This window comes from Chlorocebus sabaeus, chromosome 8, assembly GCF_047675955.1.
Source record: "Chlorocebus sabaeus isolate Y175 chromosome 8, mChlSab1.0.hap1, whole genome shotgun sequence".
Taxonomy (NCBI): domain Eukaryota; kingdom Metazoa; phylum Chordata; class Mammalia; order Primates; family Cercopithecidae; genus Chlorocebus; species Chlorocebus sabaeus.
In genome coordinates this window covers 75374826-75401558 of record NC_132911.1, presented here as the reverse complement: position 1 = coordinate 75401558, position 26733 = coordinate 75374826, and the positions used below count along the sequence as shown (strand labels likewise).

The following is a 26733-nucleotide window of genomic DNA, read 5'->3' as shown; positions in this document are numbered from 1 at the left end:
AGAGAGTAGTCTATTTACAAATAGGCTATGTTCTAAATATGTTTAAATCAGTTGTTTGAAATTCAGAAGCTATTTTCTCACAGATGGCAGACATGATTTCCAAACCAATTCATGCTGACCTAATCAATCAATAACCAGGTGAAATACTGCACAAATATAACGCAAAATAGCAAAGAATTATAACCTTAAATATCAGCAGTCACATAAAAGTGAAAGAGTTAAAACTTATCTTAAATAATGGTAATGAAGAAAATGAAATTTAAATTAACGAAGAGGTCCCAGAAGTTTCTGAAGGAGTCAGATCAGGATTTTCAAAAGTGTTAGAAGGTGATGGTATTGGATTCAGACCCCCAATTTCACTTTAAAATGAATGGCTTCCCTTTTGCTTGATAGAATCGTCACCATTCCTACATCTAGTGTCCATCAATCATGAGCTGCCATTTGAATTATTTAAAATTTTTTTTAAAAGATAAGGATAAAAAGGAGGACAAGATGCGAAGAGGTCCCTGGAAGGAAGGGGAGGGAAATGGTAAAGAGAGATGGCAAGTTGTTCCCTAGGCAGGTCCATGACAGGTGACTATTCAAATAGGATACAGGGGAAGCAGGGAGTGAACTGATTCAGGAAGTGGAAAATGAGAGAGAACAGGAGCAAACAGCTATTGGATTATCCAAGATAGCCACAAACTGCTTTTATAATTCAGTGAATACTTATGACATAATAACCCAAAATATACTACATACCTCTTCCCTATAATTTCAGACCTACATTATTTTATCAGCAAGTAAAGTTCAAACATTTAACACATATTTAACTGAATGCCTCATAATATATGCTTTTGCTGAGTGCTGATTACAGAAGATGATTACTACACAGCTACTACCTTTAGGACTCTGTTTACATTTTCATTTTTTCTGCTCCTTTGAAACTTCAGACACAGTGGTTTCAAGCAGCAGCATGCTTTACTGATTAAAAACTCAGATTTGAAGTCAAGCTTCCAGAGGTTTAATTTCAGTGTTGCCACTGACCTTTCCTTAGTTTTCCCATCTGTAAAATGGGGACAATGACAACACAACTCTATCTCATGGAACTGGGTGGGAATTATCTAAGTTAATGGATGAACAGTGCTTAGAACAATACCTGGCACTAGTAAGTATTCAAAAAAAATTAGCCACTATTAAATTTGTATATATAATCCACAACAAAAATACTTATTGAAATTTTCTCTGTATATTGTCTAGTGAAAAAGTAAGGTGCAGAACAGCATGGATAGTACTCTATTATTTGTGAAGGACCAAAAAGCTAAACGTACTTGAATGTGGAAAAAAAGAGAGGAGGGGGACAGTTGTTAAGTATATGTTTATATAAGCAAATAATATCCTTGAAACATTGCTGAAGGAAACCAAGGTGCTGGGTATCTGTAAACACATCTGTGCCTTTATAATTTTGTCCCATGTTCATGTATTATTATCCAGCAAATTAAAAAAAATTATCAAACAATATTTACTATCAACATAGAAATAACACTGGTAGCCCCATTAATCCATCAATTCTGCCTTTATTTAAAACTTAATCCAAAAGCCATTACTAAATGATGCAATCGCAATTAAATTAGGTGAAGAGATGGCAAACATTTAAAACTTTGTCCTCTTTGCAACTATCTCCAATTAAAAAACTGAATCAGTAAATGCTGATGTCCTCCAACTTAAACACAAGAACTTATTACATTGATTTGTGTTGGTCCCATAGGACACTTAGTATGTAACAGTTTTTCAAATAATGAATCAATCAGTTACAAAAGAAGATAATAAATGTTTGGGAGGGTTAATAAACTAATTTAATTAGCTCAATAATATATGCATTCTTATTTTGATTAATATACAAATCATATGTTATGTTTAAATATAAGAAAGAATTACATATTAAAAGCCAATGGGCTAAAATTGACTCTAAAAGGCATCCTGACATATGGCTAAGTAATTGAAAAAATTAGGGAAACCAGTAATGAGGCACAAAAGGGGTAAGTGCTTAGGAGACTTAATCTTTCTTTTCTTGGAAATAAAGTCCAAAAATCACAGGTAACAAAGCTCATTTTTATAATGTTCCTCACAGCATAAAAGAGTGAACTTTATTTCCATGAATTTTATCATCTCATTATAACACTATATATCCTCTGGGAAAAAAGAAAGAAAGAAAGAAAGAAAGAAAACAAATGCCATCAAGACAAACAAACCCGACAAACCCAAAACAAACATCTGTTTTGTTTTCTCACATCTTGGTAGCCTGGCTATTTTAGATACAAATATTTGTTTTGCTGACAAATGTTTCCAAAACATTAGTTAAAATTGTTTTGCTGAAATAGTTTATTTTTGAGCCGAACAAACTGCAAACTTTTCCAAAGTCCACAAGGCATCTGTGAAAATGAGCAAGTATGGCCTGCAGATTTTTCAAACTGTTCACTTGGCAAAATGGAGGCATCAAGATGCTTGCTATTGCAAACCTCAGAATCATTTCCACAATGAACAGACATAAGCATGTTAGTGAGTACAGATGAGACCCAAATATCCTGCATGACAGCAAAGAGAGCCGGGAGTTTAGTTTTTTTATTCTGTCACACTGAGTTCCTCTGAGGGCTCAGAGTTCTGCAACTTTGAACACGAACATTCCCCTCTTTTTCAGGCGCTTTGCTCTACTTTCTTGTGCCTTGGCAGGGATCAAAGCAGCAGAGGGAACAAATGGTTTCCCATGCATATTGAATTCCCTCTTATACTGATTTTTCCTCTGTCACTTGAAATTCAATATTGGCAAGATTCCCGTCCATCACCTTAACCAGTAAATTGTCTGCATGCGATCAGCGCACGTGAAGGCAGATTTCAACATCAAGTTGCTGTCAGAAATTCAAACGAACAAATCCTTTGAAAAACAAACTTTTCTACAGCATTCATACTAAATCTTATTCCTAAGAACTAATTATCTTTTATTTCGCATTAATCTAAAATGTTTCATTCACCATTCACTTTTACTTTTGTCCCTCACTGCTTTGTATTTGTATTATTTTAAAAATACAATATTATCAGTAAACAGTGCTTTTGTAAGAATTTAGCCTCAACATTCCTGATTAACTTAATGATACCTAACACTTATTGAGCATTTAAGAGTGACGTGCCTCATTTTCCTCATCTGCAAAATGGAACAAATAGTACCTGTCTCATGGTATATTGTAAGATTACATGTGGTAATGAATGTAGAGATCTAAGCTCAACAATTGTGTTCGATTGTATTTTATTATGTATTGTGATGATAGCTATCATAACTATTATGAGATTCTAAGAGATTTGGTATAAAACATATGTTGTCAGGCCAAATTATTGAAATATAGCACAGTAGTTGGATTATAGATGATTGTTTAAATTTTGATTATACACATGAATCATATGATAAAAAATATCTTCATAGGAATGGCTTAAGTGATCTTTTGAGAAAAGTCAATTAAAATTTTCTTAATACTCAAAAAATTATTTTTATCACTCTTTTGAAAGAATATATTGAGTTAGATTAGTAGTAATATAACTTAAGCTTTTAGGGATCAGTACAAGATGATAACTTACTCTATACCTCAGTGGCTAGGGGATGATAAAATGCTAGTTTAGATATTAGCACAAAAGGAAAACACCTTCAAATTTATTTTTTCCCTACCTCTATTTTGAACATAGAAATCATTGGCTTTGTAAAAGATGGTTTCTTAAAAATAAAAATGAGTGAAATCCATAATTTATTATTTAAAGTAATCATGGATTTAATTGTGACACTGTCGTACAGTCTTTGAACAAGGAAAACTAGTTGATTATGATCAAAATTTTATTTTATAGAGAGTGAAATCTGAATTTACCATGGAATACCCTTCTACTCAGAAATTACACATATTTTCTAATAAGAGATAGCCATTTAATCTGTAAGATGTGAATATCTGGGTAACTGTAACTAATGATATTTATTGTAAACTATGAAATTTCTAAGATTTTTGTCTCCAATAAAATGTTTATAAATATATACCTCATTAAAAGGGAGGATTCCAATGGTAATGAAAACAAAAATAACTATTAAAATATTGGGAAGTAAATGAAAATGAAAAAGAAGAACTCATCGAATTTTGTGAAATGCCACACAAACAGTGCTCAGGAGAAAATTAACAGCACTGAACATATATATTAGAAAAGAAAGATCTAAAATCAATCATCTAAGCTCCACTCTTAGGAAACTATAAAAAGAAAAGCAAGTTAACTCAAAAGCAATCAGAAAAAAAAGTAATGAAATTGTGAAAATCAGAAAAGTTAATAAAATTAAAACCAGGAAAACAAGAGAAAATCAATGAAATTGGCTTTTTGAGAATATCAGTAAAATTGACAAACCTCTAGGCAGGCTAACCAAGATAAAAAGAGAATACACAAATTACTAATATCACAAATCAAAGATAGACATCATTAGCAATCTCATGAACATTAAAAGGATGATAAAGAAATGTTATGAACAATTCTATTTCCACAAATTAGACAAAATTAGATGAAATGGACCAATTTCTTGAAAGACAGTCTACCCAAACTCACAGAAGGAAAAATAGATAATATGAATAGGCCTGTACCTATTAAAGAAATTGAGTCAACAATTAGTCTTTCAAAACAGAAAGCAGTAGACCAGGATGGGTTCCCTGGTAAATTCCATCAAAATACTTAAGAAAAAAATTGATTCCAATTCTCTGCAATCTGTTCCAGAAAAGAGAAGCAGAGGGAATATTTTGCAACTTCATCAGTGAGGCCAGCATTACCCTAATACTGAAACAAGATAAAGGCATTACAAGATGTGAAAACTAGAACAGTATTTCTCATGAACATAAATGCTAAGATCCTCAACAAAATATTAGGAAACTGAATCCAACAATGTATAAAAATTGTATGTCATGACCAAGTAGGATTAATCCAAAATATATAAGGCTGGTTCAACATTTGAAAATTTATGTAATCCATCACATCAATGGGCTAATGAAGAAAAACCATATGATCAAATCATCAGATGCATAAAAAGCATTTGACAAAGTCCAATGCCCATTCAGAAAAAAAAAAAAAAAAAAAAAAAAAAAACTCTCAGTAATCTAGGAAAGAAGAGAGAGCTTCCTAAAGTTGACAAAGAACACCAAAAACAACTTACAGCTGACATCATACTTAATGGTGAGAAACTAGATGTTTCCTTTCTAAGATAAGGAACAAAGCAAAGCTGTCCCCTCTACCACTCCTGTTCAACATTGTACTAGAAGTCCTTACTGATACAATAAGAAAATAAAAGGTATATAGATTGAGAAGGAAGAAATACAACTGTCTTTATTCACAAAAAAACATGATTGTCCATGTAGAAAATATTTTTAAAAATCAACAAATATTCACCCCCAAAACCAAACAACTCCTGAAACCAATGAGGAAGATTTCAGGAAATAACATAATAGATAAAAGTCAAATGCTTCTCTATATAACAGCAATGAGCAGTTGGAATTTGAAATTAAAAACACACCACTATTTCCATCAACATTAGAAAGGGAAAGAGAGAGAAACAGAGACAGAGAGAGAGACAGAGAGAGAAATACTTAGGTGTAACTCTAAAAATTATACATAAACTTTATATGAGAAAAACTATAAAAGAAATCAAAGAAGATATAAATAAACGGAGAGATATTCCATGCACATGGATAGATTCAATATTGTCAAGACATCAGTTTGTCCCAATTTGATCTATAAATTCAATATGATTCCAGCCAAAATCCCAGAAATTTATTTTGTGGATACTCACAAATTGATTCTAAAGATTATATGGAGAGAAAAAAGACTCAGAATAGCCAACACAATGCTGAAGGAGAAGCAAAAAGTTGAAAGACAGACACTGACTTTAGGACTTACTATGAAGCTATAGTAATCAAGACAGAGTGGTATTGGTGAAAAAATAGACAAATGGATCAATGGAACAGAAGAGAGAGCCCTGAAACAGCCCCAATAGCAGCAAAGACAACACAATGGAGAAAAGACAGTTTTTCAAAAGTTAATTTGGAACCACTGCACATCCATATGCAAAAATGAATCCAGACCCTGACCTTACATTTTTCACAAAAATGAATTCAAAATGTATCAGAGACCTAAAAGTAAAATGCAAAATTATGAAACTTCTACATAGTAACACAGGAGAAAAATCTAGATGGCCTTGGTTTTGGCAATAAGTTTTTAGATACGGGAGCAAAGGCATACATAATCCATGAGGGAAAAACTGATAAACTGGACGATTAAAATTAAAAACTTCTCTGCAAAAGACACTGCTAAGAGAAAAGAAAATCCATAGACTGGGAGAAAATATTTGCAAAACACCTATCTGATAAAAGATGTGTATCAGAATAAACAAAGAACTCCTAAAACCCAACAATAAGTAAACAACCTGTTTAAGAAGTGGGCAAAATATCTGAACAGACACTTCAGAAATACAGGTGGCAAATAAGCATGTGAAAAGATGCTTCACATCATATGTCATTAGGAAACAAACAACAAGATAGCACTACTCCTCAATTAGAATGGCCAAAATCTACAACATGACAACACCAAATTATGGCAAGAATATGGAGCAACAGGAACTCTCATTCATTGCTGATGAGAACACAAAATGGTAGAGCCACTTTGAAAGATGATTAGGAAGTTTCTTCCAAAGCTAAACGTGGTGCTGCCATATGATCCAGCAATCACACTCCTAAGTATTTACCCACAGGAGTTGAAAACTTAAATCTATTTAAAAACTGCACACAAATGTTTATAGCAACTTCATTCATAATGGCCCAAAACTCAAAGCAACCAAGATGTCCTTTAATTGGGGGTAAGGGGTGATTGGCATGGCTAGTTGAAGAGTAGGCATGAGTTTTTTTTAATACAATAAACAAATTAAAATCTCATTGAGTGACTAGAAAATATCTATATTTCTCAAGGTAGACAGATTCTAACATTTGTGCAGATGACGTGAATTTTTAAATTAAGATAGTGAAGAAAGAGCTAACAAATTCATTTTTAAAAAAATGAATGTAAAGGCACTGTTTTTAGTTTTTAAAATAAGAGTAAAATTTTGGAAGCTTTCAGATTCAAGTTATATTATTTTTAACGCACTAAAATATCCATCCAAAGGGTAATACAGCTTTGAATATTTCATTATAAACACTTGAAAATAATTTTTGAACTCAAAATTCATGAGGAATTACATGTTTACAAGTAACACTGCATATCATCACAGACTTAAAAAGTAACTTGTAAAAGGCACAAAAAAACCCACAAATGAGTCCTTACATGTTTGCCCTGAAAAATCCTTACAAAATTATCTTTATATGTCCATTGTGACATAACAATTCAAACAACAATGCAGGAACAGAAATCATGAAGCATGAGAGAAATATCACATATACCTAGATTTGACCCTACTGCATAATATCATGAAATTGAAAGGCAGAAACCAGGTCATACATAAGATAAGAAAATGACTAGAGTCTAACTCTTCAGTATTATAAAAGACTGACTTTAAGCCCAATAGACTAAAAGAAAAAAAAAGACACAAAATTATTCCAACAAAAAGAGACATTCATTATTTTAATGATGTAAAAAATTCTACCTCAAAACAGAAATTGTTTTTAATAAATCATTTCTAAGCCTTTAGTTTAATAAATTCTTCTGTTTTATGTACTTTACCATCAAAATTTCCTTTTCATCAAGAATAGTGAGTCTATTATTTTATATACGACTACTAAGAAAGACAAGTTAATGCCAAAAAACAGGCTGAATTTGTGGTCTTATCACAAATTGAAGAATGAAAACAAAATACCCAGACTAGATCTTCCTTGAATTTTTTAAGAAAGCCATTTCTTTTTCAACGTGGAAACTCAGTGAACTTTCCACTTCTAATTATGAAACACAAGAAAGGCTAATCCAGACATACTTGCTTTAGTTGGAAGAGGTATGAATAAGAAATCTGAAAAGTATTATTTTTTCCTCAGTTCAACTCATTCTTATTCTTTTCTCATAAGATAATGAAATTAAAATAAGTACCTAAAACACTAAGCACTTTTACTTTTACAGTACAAACTAAAATACATCATTCACTCTTAAAACCATGGACAGATTTTGAAATTAGAATTTTTCATTGTTTTCCATGTGGCCTGGCTTTGAACTCCACCATCCCCACTCTTTAACACAGCATCCCTTTTAGGAAAAAAACTCACTTAGAACAATGTCTGGTTTCAGAGACAAACACTTATATCTGACCAGATGGCCTTTTCAAAAAAGCTCTAACCAACCTTAATTTAAGAAACACAATTAAGTCTTCACCAGTTTATTTATAATGTAGTCTTCACAACCAAAATGTCATAAATTAAATAAAATTATTCTGAAGTCTCCTTTTCTCATTCTATGACTCTCTAGACCCTAAAAGAGGTTTGCTACATCTCATTCACATAACGATCCTCATTTCAAAACTCCTTTTAGTTCTCAGGAAGCTTGAATGACACAGGTGGTACAAATGAAAAGACAAGATCTCCCTAAGGTTGCGACAAACCATTACCTTTCCTCATGATGCCTATACGAAGTTTATGTAAGTAGAGAAAATTCTATAAAAACTCCTACAATAGATTCAATGCGTGCTACAATAAAATTTATCTTCAGTGTGATTATATAGATGTGAAATCTAATTAAAGGAAGGGACAGACATGTATACTCGGTTCTATGAACACTGTATATACACATGTAAACTGAATGAGGAATATAATATCAACTTAGTGTTTGGAAAATAAAGACACAAGGAATACAATTATCAAAGACAAAAACATTTAAAGTTAAAATGTGCAGCAGAAATAATGAGCATGAGAAGTTAACTGAAAGACAAGAATGATGAAACTTTAGAATAAAGCAATGTCTGAATACTTTTTTAAAAGGGAAAAAACCTGGAACATGAAAAATTTGGAAGATTTTTAGGGGAGCAATCACCCATTAGTATTTAAAATATAATTCTATAGTCAAAAATTACATTAGCATTTATGACACAGAACTCTTTCATGATTTAGGATAACCTAGAATGAACACTGATTATAACATCAGAGAGGGAATTTTTTCATTGTTAAGACCATTTTAACCTGACTTGTAGCAATAGAGTGGGTTTTAGCTCTGGAAACAGGCAAGAGGAAGGAAACTTTGACTTTTTGAGGATGACAGCTTAGTTTGTAATCCATGAAAGGTATGATTACATCTTTAAAAAGTTAAGGCAAGGAGGTGAGAAGTATGTAAAAGTATAGGAAATGTTAAGTAAAGACCAATTCAGGAAATTAAGCAGACACCATTTAGAGTTCAAGAAAGAAAGAATCAATGAGGGGAAGAGGTATCAAAGACATCATGTAGGAAGATTTCCACATGGAGAGGCTGGCATTTGAAAGAGACCAGCAAGGGTTGTGCAGAAGTATAACAAATGCCCACACTCATGACACATCGTCATGAAATTCACAGTGGGCCACATGTGGGAAAGCAGAGGCTCACTTTTGATTGTTTTTTAAACTTTCAGCAAGATATTACTTTGATGAAAAACATTAAATATTGAATAATGATAAAGGCTAAATTCTAGGCATTGCCGTTTCATGCTCAATATGTGGTGCCAACGAATTATAGTTACAGCTAAGTATAGTTATGCATCTTGAAAACGACATACATCTTAAAAATTGAGTATATTTACAAATAAAATCTCTATTTCATGTGCTTTTGATGTTTATATACTTTATTTTAAAATTTCAAGCAAATAAAAAAAGTAAATAAAAATGAATGCCACAGTCATGCTGCTTGACTTATATTTAGTCCTTGCCAAAAGCTGCCAAAATCGTGCAACCACTGCATGAATATATGACTGTAGAAAAATGCATTAAAACCATTGAAAATATCACCTGGAGGACTAATAATATTCGCATAATTACCTGCTGTGGGATCTGTAACTGCTTGGCTGGTGATGCCAGATGGTGGTTCTTGAAGCTGGTAAGTGGCATTGGTGGATGGTGTCGTTGGGCTGGTGTTGCTGCTGGTCATATAATGTGCTGGATACGGTGAGCTGTTATAATACTGTGCGTACTGACCCTGGCCAAAACTGGGGTAAGACGGATAGTCCTACGAAATCAAACCACACAAGAATTGTCTGTCAAAATACTGCTGCTTATCTCTTACATATCAAAGTGTAACTGTATGTTTGGGTTTCTGAGGCTTTTCTGAATTCACACAGGAGGGCATACAAGTACACATTAACTAAAGAGCTCAGACTTGAAAACAAATTTTATGTAAGATTATATACATTCCTCTTATTTTTGCTCTTCTATGATGCAATACTAGGTAAAATTAAACCAATCTGAAAACCAAACAACTCACCACAAAAGACTGCTAAAGTGAATTTTAAAAGAAAACTGCTAAAAGCCTTAGGAAAACTCTCACTTATAATATAAACAGATCTTTATTTATATAAGAAAATCATGTTGTATTTAAAGATATTTTTCAGAAGTTAAACTGGCTTTTTAAATTACCTGCTGTGAACTATTAAATCCAGAGGAATTTGTGAGTGAATTATTTCCTGTATATAATCCTGATGATGTTGTAAAACTGCTACCTAAAACAGAATGAAAAGAAATATGGTTACATCAGGCTATGTGGAATAATGTGGGTCCAGGAAAACAGCATTTAGATAAGGCAGAATTGGCATTTGGGTTTATCTTCAACACTAGAATCCGCTGTCATGTCCAAAATGTAGTTTTCTTAACATAGTTGATATTTTTACTACAAAATTAAAAAATAAAGAGGTTTCAATTTCCAAGGATGTTAGTAACTTATATAGACTAAGGACAAAATTATACATTTGTGTAGAAATATTAGACACTGAACTTTTCAATTTGCAAAACACATCAAGATTTTTCATGTATTTATATTAAATTCACATAACGTAAAATGATGGGGTGAGATTAGATGATCTTTAAGGTTCTTGCAAGCTCAAAAACTATGATACTACTTCCAAGAATTTAAAATGCTTTCAGACTTGTATTATATGGTCATTAAAATGGCATACTGAAAAAGCCATTTCATTTCACAGAAGAATGAATGGCAGCACTTGATAAATTTGATACAACAAAGATGAAAGAGGAATATGATTAATGTTTTATCTATTACATGTGCTGTCAAGATAATGTTCTGTTGAATGTCCACATTGTTAAACAATGAATAGTAGGCACTGTGTAAGATATAACACAAGAGCAAAGCTGAGCTCCCTCTTTCACATGATTTACTCTTTTGTTATTAAGCTATGCAAAACAATAATATGTTACCATAGATAATCATATTGGCAAAGATTTTTTTAAGAAGATAAGATCAGGGATTTGGAAATATATAAAAAATGGCATTCATACACTGCAAAATGGGAATTTACATAGGCACAATCTTTCTGTTTGGCTATTTGGCTTATGATTGAGAAATTCTGTATGCCATTTAACCCAGCAATTTTATGTCAGGTATTTACTCTAAGAAAAAAAAAATTATAGATTTATACAAAGAGATAGCAAAGATGTTCTTCAGTGTTGCTTCTAATAAAAAAACCTAGGGAAGCAGCCCCAAGTCCTTAACAGGTATTATTCAGAAAATGGAATACTATGAAGCTGTTAAAATGGTGTTATAATGATGTTTAATGACATGAGAAAAATTTTCATATTATTTTGTGAAAGTAAAAACTAAAATAACAAAAAGTATTTTTGATGATCTCATTTAAAATAATTTTTAAAGCATAACAAATTTTCTAAAAGCACAAAATTCTTGGAAATGCTGTCTCTGAAGGATTTGATGTATGGTCACATAGCATTCATTAAGCCAATGTACATTTTTAAGTTTCCTACTCGGAACCCATGTTGCTTCTATAATTAGATATAAAAGTCATTTTTTTAAAAGTTACAGTTTTATGGCAAATGAGTGGTAAAGGCCATAAATGTGTTGGCAGTTCAAGAAGGAATCTCTTCAACGTGAACTCACTATTCAGATGGCTTCAGGTATAAAATGTGGTAGTATATGCCAATTATTTACTTGCTACTAAACCTTTAAGTATTGGCTTAAGAGTCAGAAAACAGTTTTCAGTTCATCATTTATGAGCTGTTTGGACTTTGGACAAGTCTCCTAGCCACTCTAAAACATAATTTCCTTATCTGCAAAAACTCTACTTTGCAGTGTTCCCAACAGATCAGATGAGGTAATGTTTTGGAAAGCATAATGGACACTCTACAACATCACATAAATGTTAGGCACATTATGGTTTATTGCAGCAAGCACTTCTAAAATTCTCTATTTATGTATCTTTTCCCTCTTTTTACTTTCCCAAATTAGATAAATATGACTTAATCTCTTTACGTATCTAAAATTCAATTCCTATTTACTTATCAAGCATCTATCAACTTTAAAAGCTTGAGCCAAGAATTATTTTTATTAAGAAGGGAATCTGTTTCCTAAAATAGTGTCAAATTTAGTTATCACATAGACTCTATTTGAGGTTTCTTCATTTGCACATTTCAGGAATATCAATTGTTCCAAGTTCCCAGAACACCTATCTTAGACAGGCAGAGAGCTCTCACAGTGCTGGTAGCCACCACAATTAGCTATCAATAGACAGACTTCACATATTAATGTTCATTTGCATGTGGTAATCACATACAAGGGAAACATGTATCCAATGCCAGGCTCATAGTGACAATTACATGGGGCTAAAAGGATGACTAAGACATAGTCTCAGACCTCGCAGGGCTTATCAGACTATCAGTTTTTTTTTTTTTTAAACATTGTCTCTTATGGTTATATGACTCACTCTTTATGTGCATATCAGTGAACAATTTATTATTGATATTATATATAAAGCAAACTTACACGGGATGAACATTTAAAAATGCCTTGTAAAAGAAATTTTAAATTACTTTTGGATAAAGGTGTAGATATCAATGCTTTTTAAAAAACCTTAGCTATTATACGCATTTAAGAGGAAAAATTACCTTGGGTTATGATCCGTTACTTTCATTTAAACTATACAATTTTAGGTTACGACTTGCTATTTTCATTTAAATGACACCTTTTTGAGCAATAAATACTGACCTCAATAATCCCTATCCACCAAGAAAATGAATAAGATATAGAAAATACATTTTTAAAATGGATGTTTTCATTCCATAAGTTATCCCCTGAAATGAAGTAGGAAAGACCATGGAGGTTATATTGGCACACACAGGCCACGAGGGTCTGACCAAGTAAATCACAGTTCGGTACTCCCAATGGCACCCAAGTGACTTTCCAGACTAAATGCTACTTCCAAGACTGTGCATTAGCTGGAATTCAACATAAGTTATACTCATTTGCTGGCTGACTGCAGGCTGAGATTCCATTCCATTTAGTATGCCGAAACAGGAGTTTAATGGCACCCCAGTGGCTTTGGAGACTTAATGCAACTTCCAAAAGGATCTTACTTTAGGGAGAGGTGTACATACTAGAGAATCAGGCTCAGGCAATATTAATTTTTCACCACCAGAATCAAGTTCGCAGGGCCACTCCACCTGCCTTCACATAGGACTTAGGCAAACAGAGCTGCTAACTCAGACCAGGCCACAGCAGGGGACTTCTGCAACAGACTCCTGTACTGGTTTCTTTACCCATCTTTGGGTACTGTCCAGCCCATTTTCTGCAAAGTCAGTAGACTCTCTAATGTGCATGACTGACCTTGTCACTCCCCTGCTTAAAAAAGTAACCTCTAATGGCTCCCTGTTGCCCTCAGGATAATATTCAAACTGCTTACTAGGGTTTATGTATTAGGCCTTAGCTGAACTAAACCCAGTTTATCTTTAGAACTTCTTTGGTCTTTTCCCAGCAACTGTGACTCCAATGCACCTGGGCATACATTCTAGCCTAATCCTAGTAAACCAACATGTAGGATTTCTAATGTTACTCCTTATAGCTCCTACTTCCTGCTTTCAAATCCAGGTTAACTTCGATTGCACTTCACAATTCAGCAGAATTCGAAACCCCCTTTCTCAGAAAAGCCTCCTGAATCCCCAATCTCTCCTTTTTCCCTCTAAACCTGGGTTGCTGAATCAATCCATCTATCATCTGTCCATCTCCATGATATATGTGTCAATCTCTCTGATGTACGTACGTTTGATATATATACACACACACACACACACGACTTACTAATCAGTATTTTAAGCCAAGTACTAATTGACCTGTAAACTAACAAATACTAATTATATGTAAACTAACTAGTCCTTCGCCTATAAAACAGGATAACAACAACAAACTCTGACATTCCTACAAAAAATTGGATATTTACACCTAACCCATACAAATATCCCCAGAAGGCAAAATATAATAACCATACTAGAGGTGTACTTACTAGAGAATCAGGCTCAGACAATATTAATTTTTCACCACCAGAATCAAGTTCCTAGGGCCGCTCCACCTGCCTTCACATAGGACTTAGGGTCTGACCAAGTAAATCACAGTTTGGTACTCCAAATGGCACCCAAGTGACTTTCCAGACTAAATGCTACTTCCAAGACTGGAACATACAAATATCCCCAGAGTGCAAAATATAATAACAATAAAACAGAAAAGACCCACTGAATACTCTGTATGTTAGGAAGTAGGCTCGCCCGCATATGCTTCATCTATACTACACAACAACTTGGTACTACAGGGTCTATGATCATTCCCATTTTGCAGAAAAGGAACCAGAGGGTCAGGTTACAGTAACAGCTTCCAACGAATGAAGGTTGAAACACAAACACAGATCTGTCTGGCTTTAAGGTCTATACAAGCTCTCTTGCCTCCTCTTGCTCGAGTTTATATTGTATAATGGGAAGTTCTGAAATACACTAGTTTTCCCAGGCATTATTTTATAAAATAATTATATTAAAATAATTTATATTTATTATAGTTTATAATCACAGGGATTATTTTATAATTACATTAAAAAGTGTTTGAAGCAAAATAGAAGTGACAAAAACAAATAATAACACTTAAAAATTTTTGAGTGCTTACATTGAGCCAGGACCAAATAAAGCATTTCGCCTATTAGAGCTCACTGATTCCTCACAACCACCCCAGGAGGTAGATGCTGTTACATCCCATGTTACAGATGAAGAAACTGCCTGCGGTAATAAGCAAGTGTGGCAGAGCTGGGATTCAGTCCCAGTCACCTGGCTCCAGAGCTGAAGCTCTTAATCTCTATAGTAAATTGCATCTCAGAATGGCAAGGTTTTTGTCTGTGAGTTATTTCCCTTTTTTTTTTTTTTTTTATGACCATTTCCAAAATATGCCTGACAAACTGCCTCAGAGTCATTAGCAAGTGCTTGTTCTACCTAGGCTAATACCTGGGCCTCCCTTCAAACACAGAAATCAGTCTAGGCAGAAGGACTAGGGTATGATCTGAAAATCCATGTGTTTACCAAACACCTGTAAGTGTCTGATTTTTAGTACCAATTCAGTAGGTGTTTCAGTAATTGTTTCAAAAATATGTAACCAGTATAACCTTTCTTGGTACACTAAGAAAGTAATCATGCTCTTCAAGCATTCAGAGCCTATCTGTGTGGGATATTTCTGGTTCTTGAGCTGAGCTAAAGATCATCTGGAATAAGGGGTTCCACTTTGATAGCTAATTCAATAGAGACTTCAGTGCCAACACTACCAGATGGATTTCACTGAAGTTTAGAACACCACAAAGCAAAGGCAAAATAGCAATGCTCATGCTCCCCAGAAAGCTTCAGTGTATGGGCTGCTAGACTCGCATACAGGCCTAGCAAAAGAGGCACATTTGTGTAGAAGGCTGTCATACACCAGGCTTGAACCTGGATGCTAGAGAGAGACAGGACAAGACATGATCAGAATAAAACAGACTTTCTTCCCTTAAGATCAATCCGTTGAGAGTTTCTGTTGGATTTACAAGGGTCTTCACTTACAACTTTCAGTCACAGAATTATTTGTAAAGTTTGGGATTCTTTAATCAAAATAATATAGAAGTATTTTCTTTTCTAGAAACAAATGACTTTACTTAAAAGACACCTCCAGATAAATAAAATAGAGCAGTTACATCCTATGATGAAAGGTTTTACATCACATTATATCGTGAAAATTCCTCAAAGTAGAAAGAATTCCCATTATGACCCATTATTTCTCAATCAATAAGTTTGGCAGAGATTGCTTCATGTGAAGCTTCAATAATTCTCGATAAGAGTTTGGGGTGGGAGTGGGGATACCTTCTTACTCATTGGTTAAAAGGAAAAACTTACCTAGTTAAATAACTATTGGCCAATATGGTAAAACCCTGTCTCTACTAAAAATACAAAAAGTAGCCAGATGTGTAATCTCAGCTACTTGGGAGGCTGAGGCAGGAGAATCGCTTGAACCCAAGAGCCTGAAGTTTCAGTGAGCTGAGATCATGCCATTGCGCTCCACCCTGGGTGACAAGAGCGAAACTCTATCTCAAAAATAAACAAATAAATAATAAAAAGATTGTGAACAATCATAGCCATGGTTATTTTTTTTTGACATGGAGGGGGGACACTCATTTCCACAACAGGAAACTGGAAAATGTTTCCCTTCACAACATCTCTTAAGATACAGCATTATTTGTCCTTCCACTGCTCTTTTTTAAAGTTGATTATTTGTATATTCCAAGTGGGAAGATAATTTATCTCTAATCACAAAACACACACACACACACACACACACACACACACACACACACAGTTTTTCAAGTTAGTTTCATGAACAGCATCTACTGGCATTCTTTATAGGTACAACTCTAGAGGTTGTTGTGATCCAAAAGAAGTGGGCATCATCAATCTATCCCTTGAAGAAAGTTAGAAAATCCCACACACTGATGAAGATGATGCAAAGAACATCAGCTTGCATCACCCACTCAGGTGTCAGAGCTCTCACTGCATTACTTACTTAAGTGCCACAGCCCTGCTAGGGAGGTGCTCAGCAAAATGACATGAAGACACCTGCCTGGTTAGACTGGTAAGGAAAGCACATGCTTCCCCAAAAAGGGAAGAAGTGTACTCACTCCTGGCATAGGGGGAGAATAAACTCTCCAAAGAAGATGAGAGAATAGAAAGGTTATGGGAAGTTGGGTGAGGAGTGTGGCTGAGCGTGGTTGATGGAAGTTTCTTGATCATTTAAGAAAAAGAGTTCAGGAAAAGAAATGGCAATCTTTAATGGCAAAATGCAAGAATCTGAATGTCCAACAAAATCATTAGTATACTGAGACCAAAGAAATGTTACGATTCTGAATTGCTGGGGCTGGGGGAAAAGCTAGAGAACCGTTACAAATGCAAGGACACAAATGTTTATCTGGGCCTGTAGATGCCACTTGGGGTCTGGGACGGGGGTGCTCAGGAGAAGAATATTCTAACCAGGCTGTTGCCTACAGCTCCCCATGCACAGCTCACCATGGTACTTTAGGATGCAATCACTGTTATATCGGAAACTCACCTTGCTCAATCTTGCTCCTCTTACTTAATGCTTCCCTCCCTCACCCCACATTTTCCATCCTTCAAGCCCTCACCCAAGTCTCATCTGTTCAATAAGCTTCCCCTGACTGTTACTCTTTGTACGGAGTTTATCTTCTGGAAACCTGATCTCACTATTAATTGATGCCATGTAATTGACCTCTTTGTTAGACCAGTACTAAGCAAGTCCCCCTTAGTCTTGTTTTCATTCTGACCATAAGTTCCTTAAGCTCATTTGCTCTATTTATCTGTCTGCCTCACATAGAGATGGATAAACCGTGTCTGACTCATGCCTTTGAAGGGCTTCATCTAGGCTCGAGTGGGAGCCAGAACTGAACCGTTGCTTAAGAATTTCAATTCAGGTGGGAAGTGACTAAAGGATTTAGTGAGAACACGATTGTCATAAAGTATTAGGTATGGGGACAGCTGAGGACCTTTCCATAGATTTTTGTTGGTGGGGAGGGGGACAGTTTGGAAGAATGACTTTAAGGCTCACAAAACATTTTAAGAGAGCAAAGAAGGTCTCTCAACTTTATTTTTTCATCAGTTTAAAAAAAGTGAGTAGGGAAAGAAAAGATAAATAATAATAGAGCTTATTTCTCAGACTTTATCTGGAGGACTCTGATTTTTAACAGATTTTATCTGAACACTTTGCTAGGGTTATTTATTTTTTAGAGACAGTGTCTTACTTTGTCACCCAGGCTGCAGTGCAGTGGCACAATCTTGGCTCACCACAGCCTCCACCTCCCAGGTTCAAGCGATTCTCGTGCCTCAGCATCCTGAGTAGCTGGGATTACAGGTGTGTCCTATCACATTCGGCTGACTGGTTTCTTTCAAGCTACATGACGTATAAAGGATTATCTTAGAAATCAGATTATAATCACTTTAGATTTAAATTATATAAAGAAAGTCAAATTCTGGACCCGTAAGCACCTTCTGAAAGGAGTCAAAATACTTTTGAATCCCCAGTAAATAGTCCAGCAGACTTTAAATCAAATAAAATTTTAAGTTGATTAAGTATCCATGGATTTTTACCTCATAAAATCTCACTTATTTGAGCTATGAATACCACCGGACCCCAGAGATGGTACAAGGACTTCACATCCACATATCATCGGGGCATGCCGACAGGATGTTAACCTTGTTAGTCCAGCTGTTAGGATCCTAACAGAACACTGACCCATGGTCCAGATTCTGCCCTCCTAAGAGGCTATTCACTCTCATAGCTCAGAGATTGGCATATCACAGGTATATTAAAGAAAAGAAGTCTTGCTTGTGTAAGAAAAACTTCAAATTCAGAATGCAGTAACATCCTATGGCTTTAGAGTACATTTATAGTTCAAACTTTCCACATCCATTTTCTGAGGTTACTTTCAACATCATCATGTGAGGTGGCTGAGGGAGGGTCCTCATCCTCATTCAAAAAGTAGAGGATGCATAAGGTGACCATTATCTCTGGTGCCAGCTTATTGTTTTCTAATCTGTCATGCCAAATCTACCTTGTAGATTTCCTGAATCGGTAATGTTGAAAGCAAATTGGTATTAAGTGGTATTAATTTTTGGCTACACAAAAATCATAGACACACTAAGGGCAGAAATAATCATACCTAAGAAATTTAACCAATACATTTGGAATCAAATGATCCCATTTTTAAAGGACCTCTTCATTGTAACTGTTTTAGGATAGTAAATTTAAAAGTAAACTAAATAAAGTGTCCCAGGGACAGGGTGTCGTAAAGATTTTGCTTTGCTTTCTTCTTGTCAATGTTGGGTTCCTACAGAGAAAGAGTGGTGGCCCTGTCAACCATAGCAAACAAGAAACAGTCTTGCTTGAAGATCCTGTATGGGACATGCAGTTCTGTAAGTGCTAAGCAATTTTAGTTTTAAAACAAATCCATCCCTCAAAACTTCTCTTAATACATCTTCACTACCTCTTCGTAGTTAAGAGCACACCCTGTGTCTATTTAAATGTTACTTAAAATATTAAATCAAAGTTTTGTGTATGATTTAACCTGGATAATACTGCCCAGCTATAACTTCAAAAAGCTTTTTTTTTTTTTCAAGAAAAAAAAAAAGAAGGAGTAACAAGTAGGTCAAAGGTCTACTTCACAGAGAACAAGGACTCACATTAAAAACCAGAATCCCAGCCAACATAAGAATGCTGGAACCTGCTGGGGCCTGTCTGTACTTGCCATGTTTTAGAGCATTTTCTAGCACTTACTGGGCAAGCAGGATGCTGTTTGTCCCTTGTGTATTTTCACAGAAGTCCATTTGCTTTCCATCTCTGGCCTCTTTGCCATGGGCTATGTCCATCATCAAGCGCGATCTATGTGGCAGAAGTTAGTGCAGCTCCCTGGGGAAAAGCTTTCGAAGGCCAGATGGGCTATTTAAAATCAGGATTTTTTCCCCTTCCTTAGAAGATAGATTTTAAATGACCAAGTTTTCCTTTATCCCAGTAATAGTTTTTATTTCCAAATAGAACTTTTAACACAGGTTATAAAGACTGCAAAGCCTTTACATTTACCTGTCTTGATATATTTCTATACATTTTAACTAAAAACAACTCATGAAGAAAACAATACTGGTATGGGTCACTAATTATTGCTGTGCCTAGATTTCCAGACATTTTTATCCAATGTTTAACACCTGAAATATACAAGATGCCAAAAGAAGTGAAACAAAGTATTACTTATAAAATCAATTTAAGAAAAAAAAAAATCTAGAACATAAAATGCCAAGAACTAAAAAATAAATATGAGAAGAGTGGCAAAGTAGCTAAGGGGCAATTTGGCACATCAGTGCAAGCTTCAAAAGCTATTCTTCAATTTCACTTTATGCCAGAAAGTGCAAATCTCAAACGCTGTATAACAGATTAATTGTTTAAGTTTAACGTATATTTTCCTAAAACCACTATCTTTTAAAGTAAAAATACATTTTCTATAGATAATAAAAAAATTTTAAAGTATAACAGCACATTTAGTTAAGCAATTTTTAGATTCTAAATGACTAATAAACTGAAATGGTTCAGGCATACATTTGAAAAGCTACAGAGAGGCAGATCAAAGGAAACAAGGGTGATGTTACTGGATCATTCCCACTTCATAATGAGGCAGGGATGCATGAGGTGTGATGGTGGTAGAGCTGTGTCTCTTCCACATACCCTTTAACAAACCTTTGCCTGATTTATTGTCTTTCCTTACTAGTTTGAACCCCAATCTCTTTAACAGAACAAACAACATTATATACAAAGAGGGAGTGAGAATTTGTGTTATTTTCTTCTCTACGTGAGAGCAATAAAACCTAAAGGAAAATAAACAAAGCAGGGTTTCCAGGGCCCTCTGGGTTTAGTACATGTACATCTGTGCAGACCCTTCGATCTATCATGGCAGATCCTGACACCTTCCCTGGTGTAGGATGATGAGAGTGTCCTATACCATTATTGATATTCTAGGACAATAAAACACTCAGAAAGGCATTCTATACCACCATTGTGATGATTCTGTGATGTCTCCAACCAGCTCTATCTATGAGTATTAACACAAGGAAAGATGGCATTAACCATACAATGACAATAAATTAACTGAAACGTCTTATTTATGTTTTATATTTTTTAAGTTCAGAGGTGCATGTGCAGGTTTGTTATGTAAACTTGTGTCATGGAGGTTTGGTGTACAGATTATTTCATCACCCAGGTATTAAGCCACATTAGTTATTTTTCCTGATCCCCTCTTTCTTCCCACCCTTCACTCTCTGACAGGTCCCAGTGTGTGCTGTTCCCCTCTATATGTCCATATGTTCTCATTATTTAGCTCCCACTTATAGGTGAGAACATACGGTATCTGGTTTTCTGTTCCTGTGTCAGTTTGCTAAGGATAATGGCCTCCAGCTCCATCCATGTTCCTGCAAAGGACATGATCTCATTCTTTTTTTACAGTTGCATAGTTTTCCATGGTGTATATGCACTACATTTTCTTTATCCAGTTTACCATTGATGGGCATTTAGGTTGATTCCATGTCTTTGTCTTTGCTCTTGTAAATGGTGAATTAACTGAATTTTTATTATGCTACATTCCAAATCTATTTCCCCAGATGAAGAAAATCAGAGTTTTTTATGAACCTTAATTTCTAACATTCATTGTGACATAGACCTCCCCATTTCTAACAAACATTTGTATATTTTAGACATAATACTAGATACTAGAGATTAAAATATGACTAAAGATATTCATTACCTTTAATAGTCTAGAATCACTAGAACTAAGCTATTATGGAAAGCTGGGTTTTCCACAGAGCTGAGGCTTAACCAGTTAAGTAACAACTTAATTTTAATGGTTTTGTTTTGTAGGTGTGTGAAAATCTTCTGCAAGTGAACTCTACACTTCCTTACCTCAGTCAAATTGCTAAACAAAATTTTATTTTCCTCATATGATTGGGTACCACCATTATAAAGATAGTTCAGTGTTTTCTGTAGTAGATGGAACCATAAATCTATATTGTATGTGGAGTTAAATGGATGGTGACGATAGGTGCAGACCTTGCATTTTTAAAGATTTGATTTCAAGTTAGTTGGTTTTTTTTACATAAAAGGAGAATAAAGGTTATTTGTGACACACTGGGGAGATATTCTGTGAAAGCAATCAGAAGCCAAAGTTGCTTCTGCTAAGCAGTTTTCTTACCTTTCATGCATGCGTGCACACACACACAAACTCACACACGACACCCAGTTTCACTCTTGTGGCCAGTGCCCTTTGATTGGTAAGCAGCAGTAAAAACATATTTTTTGCAGAACTGACCCAAGGGTCTCCAGGCACACTCTGTCCATCCACACCCAGCCATTCAGCTAACTCATCTGCATCAGCTTTGTCAATGGTGTGTGAAGAAAAACCTCCTCAGACCATTCCAAAACTTCTTCCAGAAACACCAAAGCTAACACTGCGGAACAGGAAAACGTCAAAAATGAATAAGCAAAGATTTCACCTCCTCAGGTTGAACCCTACAATTGTTTATGAGGAAGAACACTTTGTCTTTCTCGGCTGAACTTAAGTTTCTAATTTTTTAGTGGTGCACAAAAGAAAAATTAAAGCAGGAATAGAATTTACAGTGATCTTGCGGCAAAGGTGAAAACAATCAGATTTCCCAATCACTGAGGTTTTATTTCATGGAATTTTAGTGTTAGAGCATGCATGACGAATTAGTTTAAAATGGCATGTGTCAGACTCACAGAAGCCTGCTTGGCAGGACAGAAGCATTGAAAGTTGGAGCTGAAAGGGTGATTCCAGAAGGATCACTTGGAGCAAATGAGGGCACCAAGTAAGGCTGGCCCAGTTCACAAGGCTTGACAGTGGCAAAATGGCCATAAATTGCCAAATCTGCCCTTTAAAGGCTGTCCAAGTGTTAAGCACTGACAGTGCTCAGAAATGAGTTTTCTAAGAAGTTTTTTTTAGAGCTTCATGAGTTGGTGTTTGACTAGTTATATTTTAGAGCTTCATGAGTTGGTGTTTGACTAGTTATATAACTAAGCATGTAATGCAATGGTTTAGTTCTAACGATCAAGCCTGCCCTTCAGAAAATTTAAGGACCAAGCAACTACATTTTGGCTTTTTGTAGTTTTCTTTAAAAGCCACTCCTGCAAACTCTGTAATTTAGGTGTACGTACAACCACAAGGTTTGACAGTTCTAAGTCATTCTCCATTTTGAGTAACCATTCTTGATTAACTGTTGATATTATATAAACTAAATTACTAATTTTATGCATTCTTTAGCATTTTCAGGTCCTCATTCATTCATTCATTTTTTGGAAACCGAGTCTCACTCCGTTGCCCAGGCTGGAGTGAAGTGGCACGATCTTGTCTCACTGAACCTCACGGTCCCAAGATTCTCTTACCTCAGCCTCCAGAGTAGCTGGAATTACAGGCATGTGACATTACACCTGGCTAATTTTTGTACTTTTAGTAGAGACAGGGTTTCTCCATGTTGGCCAGGCTAGTCTCAAACTCCTGACTTCGGGTGATCTGCCCACCTCGGCCTCCCGAAGTGCCACAGGTTTTTTTTTTCTTTTTTTTTGAGACAGAGTCTCACTTTGTTGCCCAGGCTGGAGTGTAGTGGCGCGATCTCGGCTCACTGCAAGCTCTGCCTCCCAGGTTCACACCATTCTCCTGCCAAGTAGCTGGTACTACAGGCGCCCACCACCACGCCTGGCTAATTTTTTGTATTTTTAGTAGAGACGAGGTTTCACCGTGTTAGGGAGGATGGTCTTGATTTCCAGACCTCGTGATCCACCTGCCTCAGTCTCCCAAAGTGCTGGGATTACAGGCATGAGCCACCGCGCCCGGCCAGGTTCTTATCTTTTTAAAGTCACTGTTCAGATTTATGTAAAGATTAAATAAGATGTCACAAGGGAAATAACTAGGTTACTCCTTGGCATCTAAAAAGTAAACAATAAATGTCAATTGTTATTTTATTTTGTTGTATGGGCACCGGTGTTTTCCATCTCTACATAGCACAGCTTATCACCTTCCCATCTTCTTCCCTAATTTTCTGAACTAAACAATTTGATGCTTCAGTGACTGTTGGAGACCTCTTTCTCCACACATTCTTAGCAGTCAAAGCAGAGATGTGACTGCAGGACCTCTCATGACCAAGAAGGACTTGGTTGATGACTGACTCTCTCCCACCCCTGCAGAGCTGAGTTTATTTTTTGCCAGTGACTCTTCCTTGCTTCCTCACTCTCACTTTCCAAGACCCCATTCACCACTGTCACCATACAGCTTTTTCTCTCTTCTGATTTTCTTCTTCTTCTGATTTTCTTCTTCATTTTGTTTCTCCCCCACTTTTTTGGGGATCATGTACAAAAAGCTTGACCTTTGTTGATAGTAAGTTTCCTTCCATGCCAGCGTATTAATTACATCTGGTTCCTTTTTTGCTATGCTTATTTGGTTATTGGTTTCTTAAAGTTCTCTTTCATGGCTAAAATATATTGTGTTATATACGTTATTATACATATTAAAATTTTAATTATATTTCGTGTGTTGTGGGGGGAAGAGAAGCAGCATTTAGGTAATGCTACCTAATCTGGAACTACTCCAGAAAGCTGGACCATAATAATAATAATGAAAATAATAGTAACCAATCACCACTGCAATGAGAGCAGTAAAATTGACAACAATCATTTGAGTTCTTACTCTGTACCATAGGTTGGTCAGAGTGATTTACAATCTCAATGACATCTCACAACACTATTGTGGGATATCTCACGCCCATATTCCAGATAAGGAAACAGATGTGAAGGAGTCAAGTCGCATGCTGAAGGCCCACAGAAAGCAAAGGCAGAACTGCTAACAGCCAGTCTAACTCCAGAACCCATACTGCTAACCAGGGAGCCAGAATTCACTATACCTTTACTTCAGTCTTTCTAAGTTTGATAGAACCAAAGAGGTGATCATCATAAATTTTATTTAATCAGCAAAACACTTAAAGGAAGCATACACATCACACTTCAGTTTTTGGGGCTACTAGAATATTTCCCCTGGGCTACTAGAATAGTTCTTCTATCATTGTAAAATTCTGATATTAAATTCAAACAGCTAAATCTCTGAATAACTAGTCATCATACCTTATATTTTAAAAGTTGAAAAGATTTCCCGGAAATAAAGGTAGGCAAAAATATCCCCCATGTTGCCAAAATATATTCTCATCCAAGATTCAAATACATTTTAATAGCTATAAGATGAAATTGATATAAGCAAAAAAAAAAATCACTGCTATTCATTAAGGATTAAAAGAACTGAGGGAATTTTGAAAATAATTTTAGACGTTGTAGAAATTACTATATTAAAAAACATGTATTGAAAAGACACTCAAAGGTCAACAGAATCCCACAACTAGGTGGCCAAAATCATTGAATAATGGTGAAGAAGTAGTCATACTGCATTTAATATTTAAGAACTACATATTAATCACAATTAAGTACCCAAATCTGGCCATATACATTCTGTAGCTAACTATATAGCATTATCCATCATCATTTTGGCAAGTTAATTTTCAAATTAATAGTATATTATCATCTGGCTTAATATGTGGAAGTCATATTACAGGTTGCATATCCCTTATCTGAAATGCTTGGGAGCAGAAATGTTTTGGATTTTGAATTTTTTCAAATTTTGGAATATTTGCATTATATACTGGCTGAGCATTCCTAACCCAAAAATCTGAAATCCAAAATGCTCCTATAAGCATTTTCTTTGAGCATCATGTGAGTGCTCAAAAAGTTTTAAATTTTGAATCATTTTCAATTTCAGATTTTTTGATTAGGAATACTCAATCTAATAGTCTAAAACTGAATAAAATATCATTATAAAAATAGTCATGTGAAACAATGCCTCAGTCATGGGAAATGGGTCCTAATGTCCCATTGGAAAGGCCATTCAACTAAGGGATGTACAAAAACACACAAAAGGTTTTAATGCAATATCCAGTAAGCCCAGATGATAATAAATCTGTGGATAGAAAAGCAATGCCTTATTTGGTGCTATCCATGTCCTTATTTCTTTTAAAAAATAGTTTTTTTTCTTCCAAATTCATTTCCTTTTCTACTCATTCATTTCCCCTTTTTTATGCACTATACTCTAATGGCTGGTTTTGAATAGTTTCTGCTGCATAAGTTTTGATCTGGGAGAGGAGCAAGACAAAAGTAACTCTCAAGCACATTTCTCAAACTATCTGAGGTCCAGGATCGGGTTTTTCCTCCAGTCCTCCACAGACTGATAACTGAGCAAAACACAAAGTAATGTACTACTAAAAGAAAAAAAAATTTCTCTAAAAAAAGAGAGAGTACAAGTCTCATTTTTTAAAAAAAGTATTTGATTCAATAAACATAAAACTTATTATTGACTGACTATGAAAGTTTCTAGATGCTAACTCTCAGTTTCTGTACTTTAGCTCTTGGTGGACAGGTAATGGCAAGGCTGTGGATGGGCACAGGCCCACAACCATACAATTCTGTAGCTCTGCTCTGGGCAGGGCACTTCACTTGCCTCTTTCCCACTTTTACGATCCACTTCTCCTCAAGGAGACCTGGATACCACAGGCACCCTGGTAGACCCTGGGACCCCTCCAGCACTCTTTATTT

General features: G+C 35.3%; 1 protein-coding gene across 10 annotated transcripts in view; it reads right to left on the bottom strand.

Annotated features, from left to right (window-relative positions):
- Window positions 1–26733, bottom strand: part of EYA1 (EYA transcriptional coactivator and phosphatase 1) — a 345314-nt gene that overhangs the window by 94882 nt on the left and 223699 nt on the right. For all 10 annotated transcript variants that reach the window (XM_038000399.2, XM_038000401.2, XM_038000400.2 and 7 more), the window contains 2 exons: window positions 10608–10690; window positions 10014–10200 (listed from right to left, as the gene is read on the bottom strand). In XM_038000399.2, coding sequence (XP_037856327.1) covers window positions 10014–10200; window positions 10608–10690 — 270 coding nt within the window. The remainder of the gene's footprint in view (window positions 1–10013; window positions 10201–10607; window positions 10691–26733) is intronic.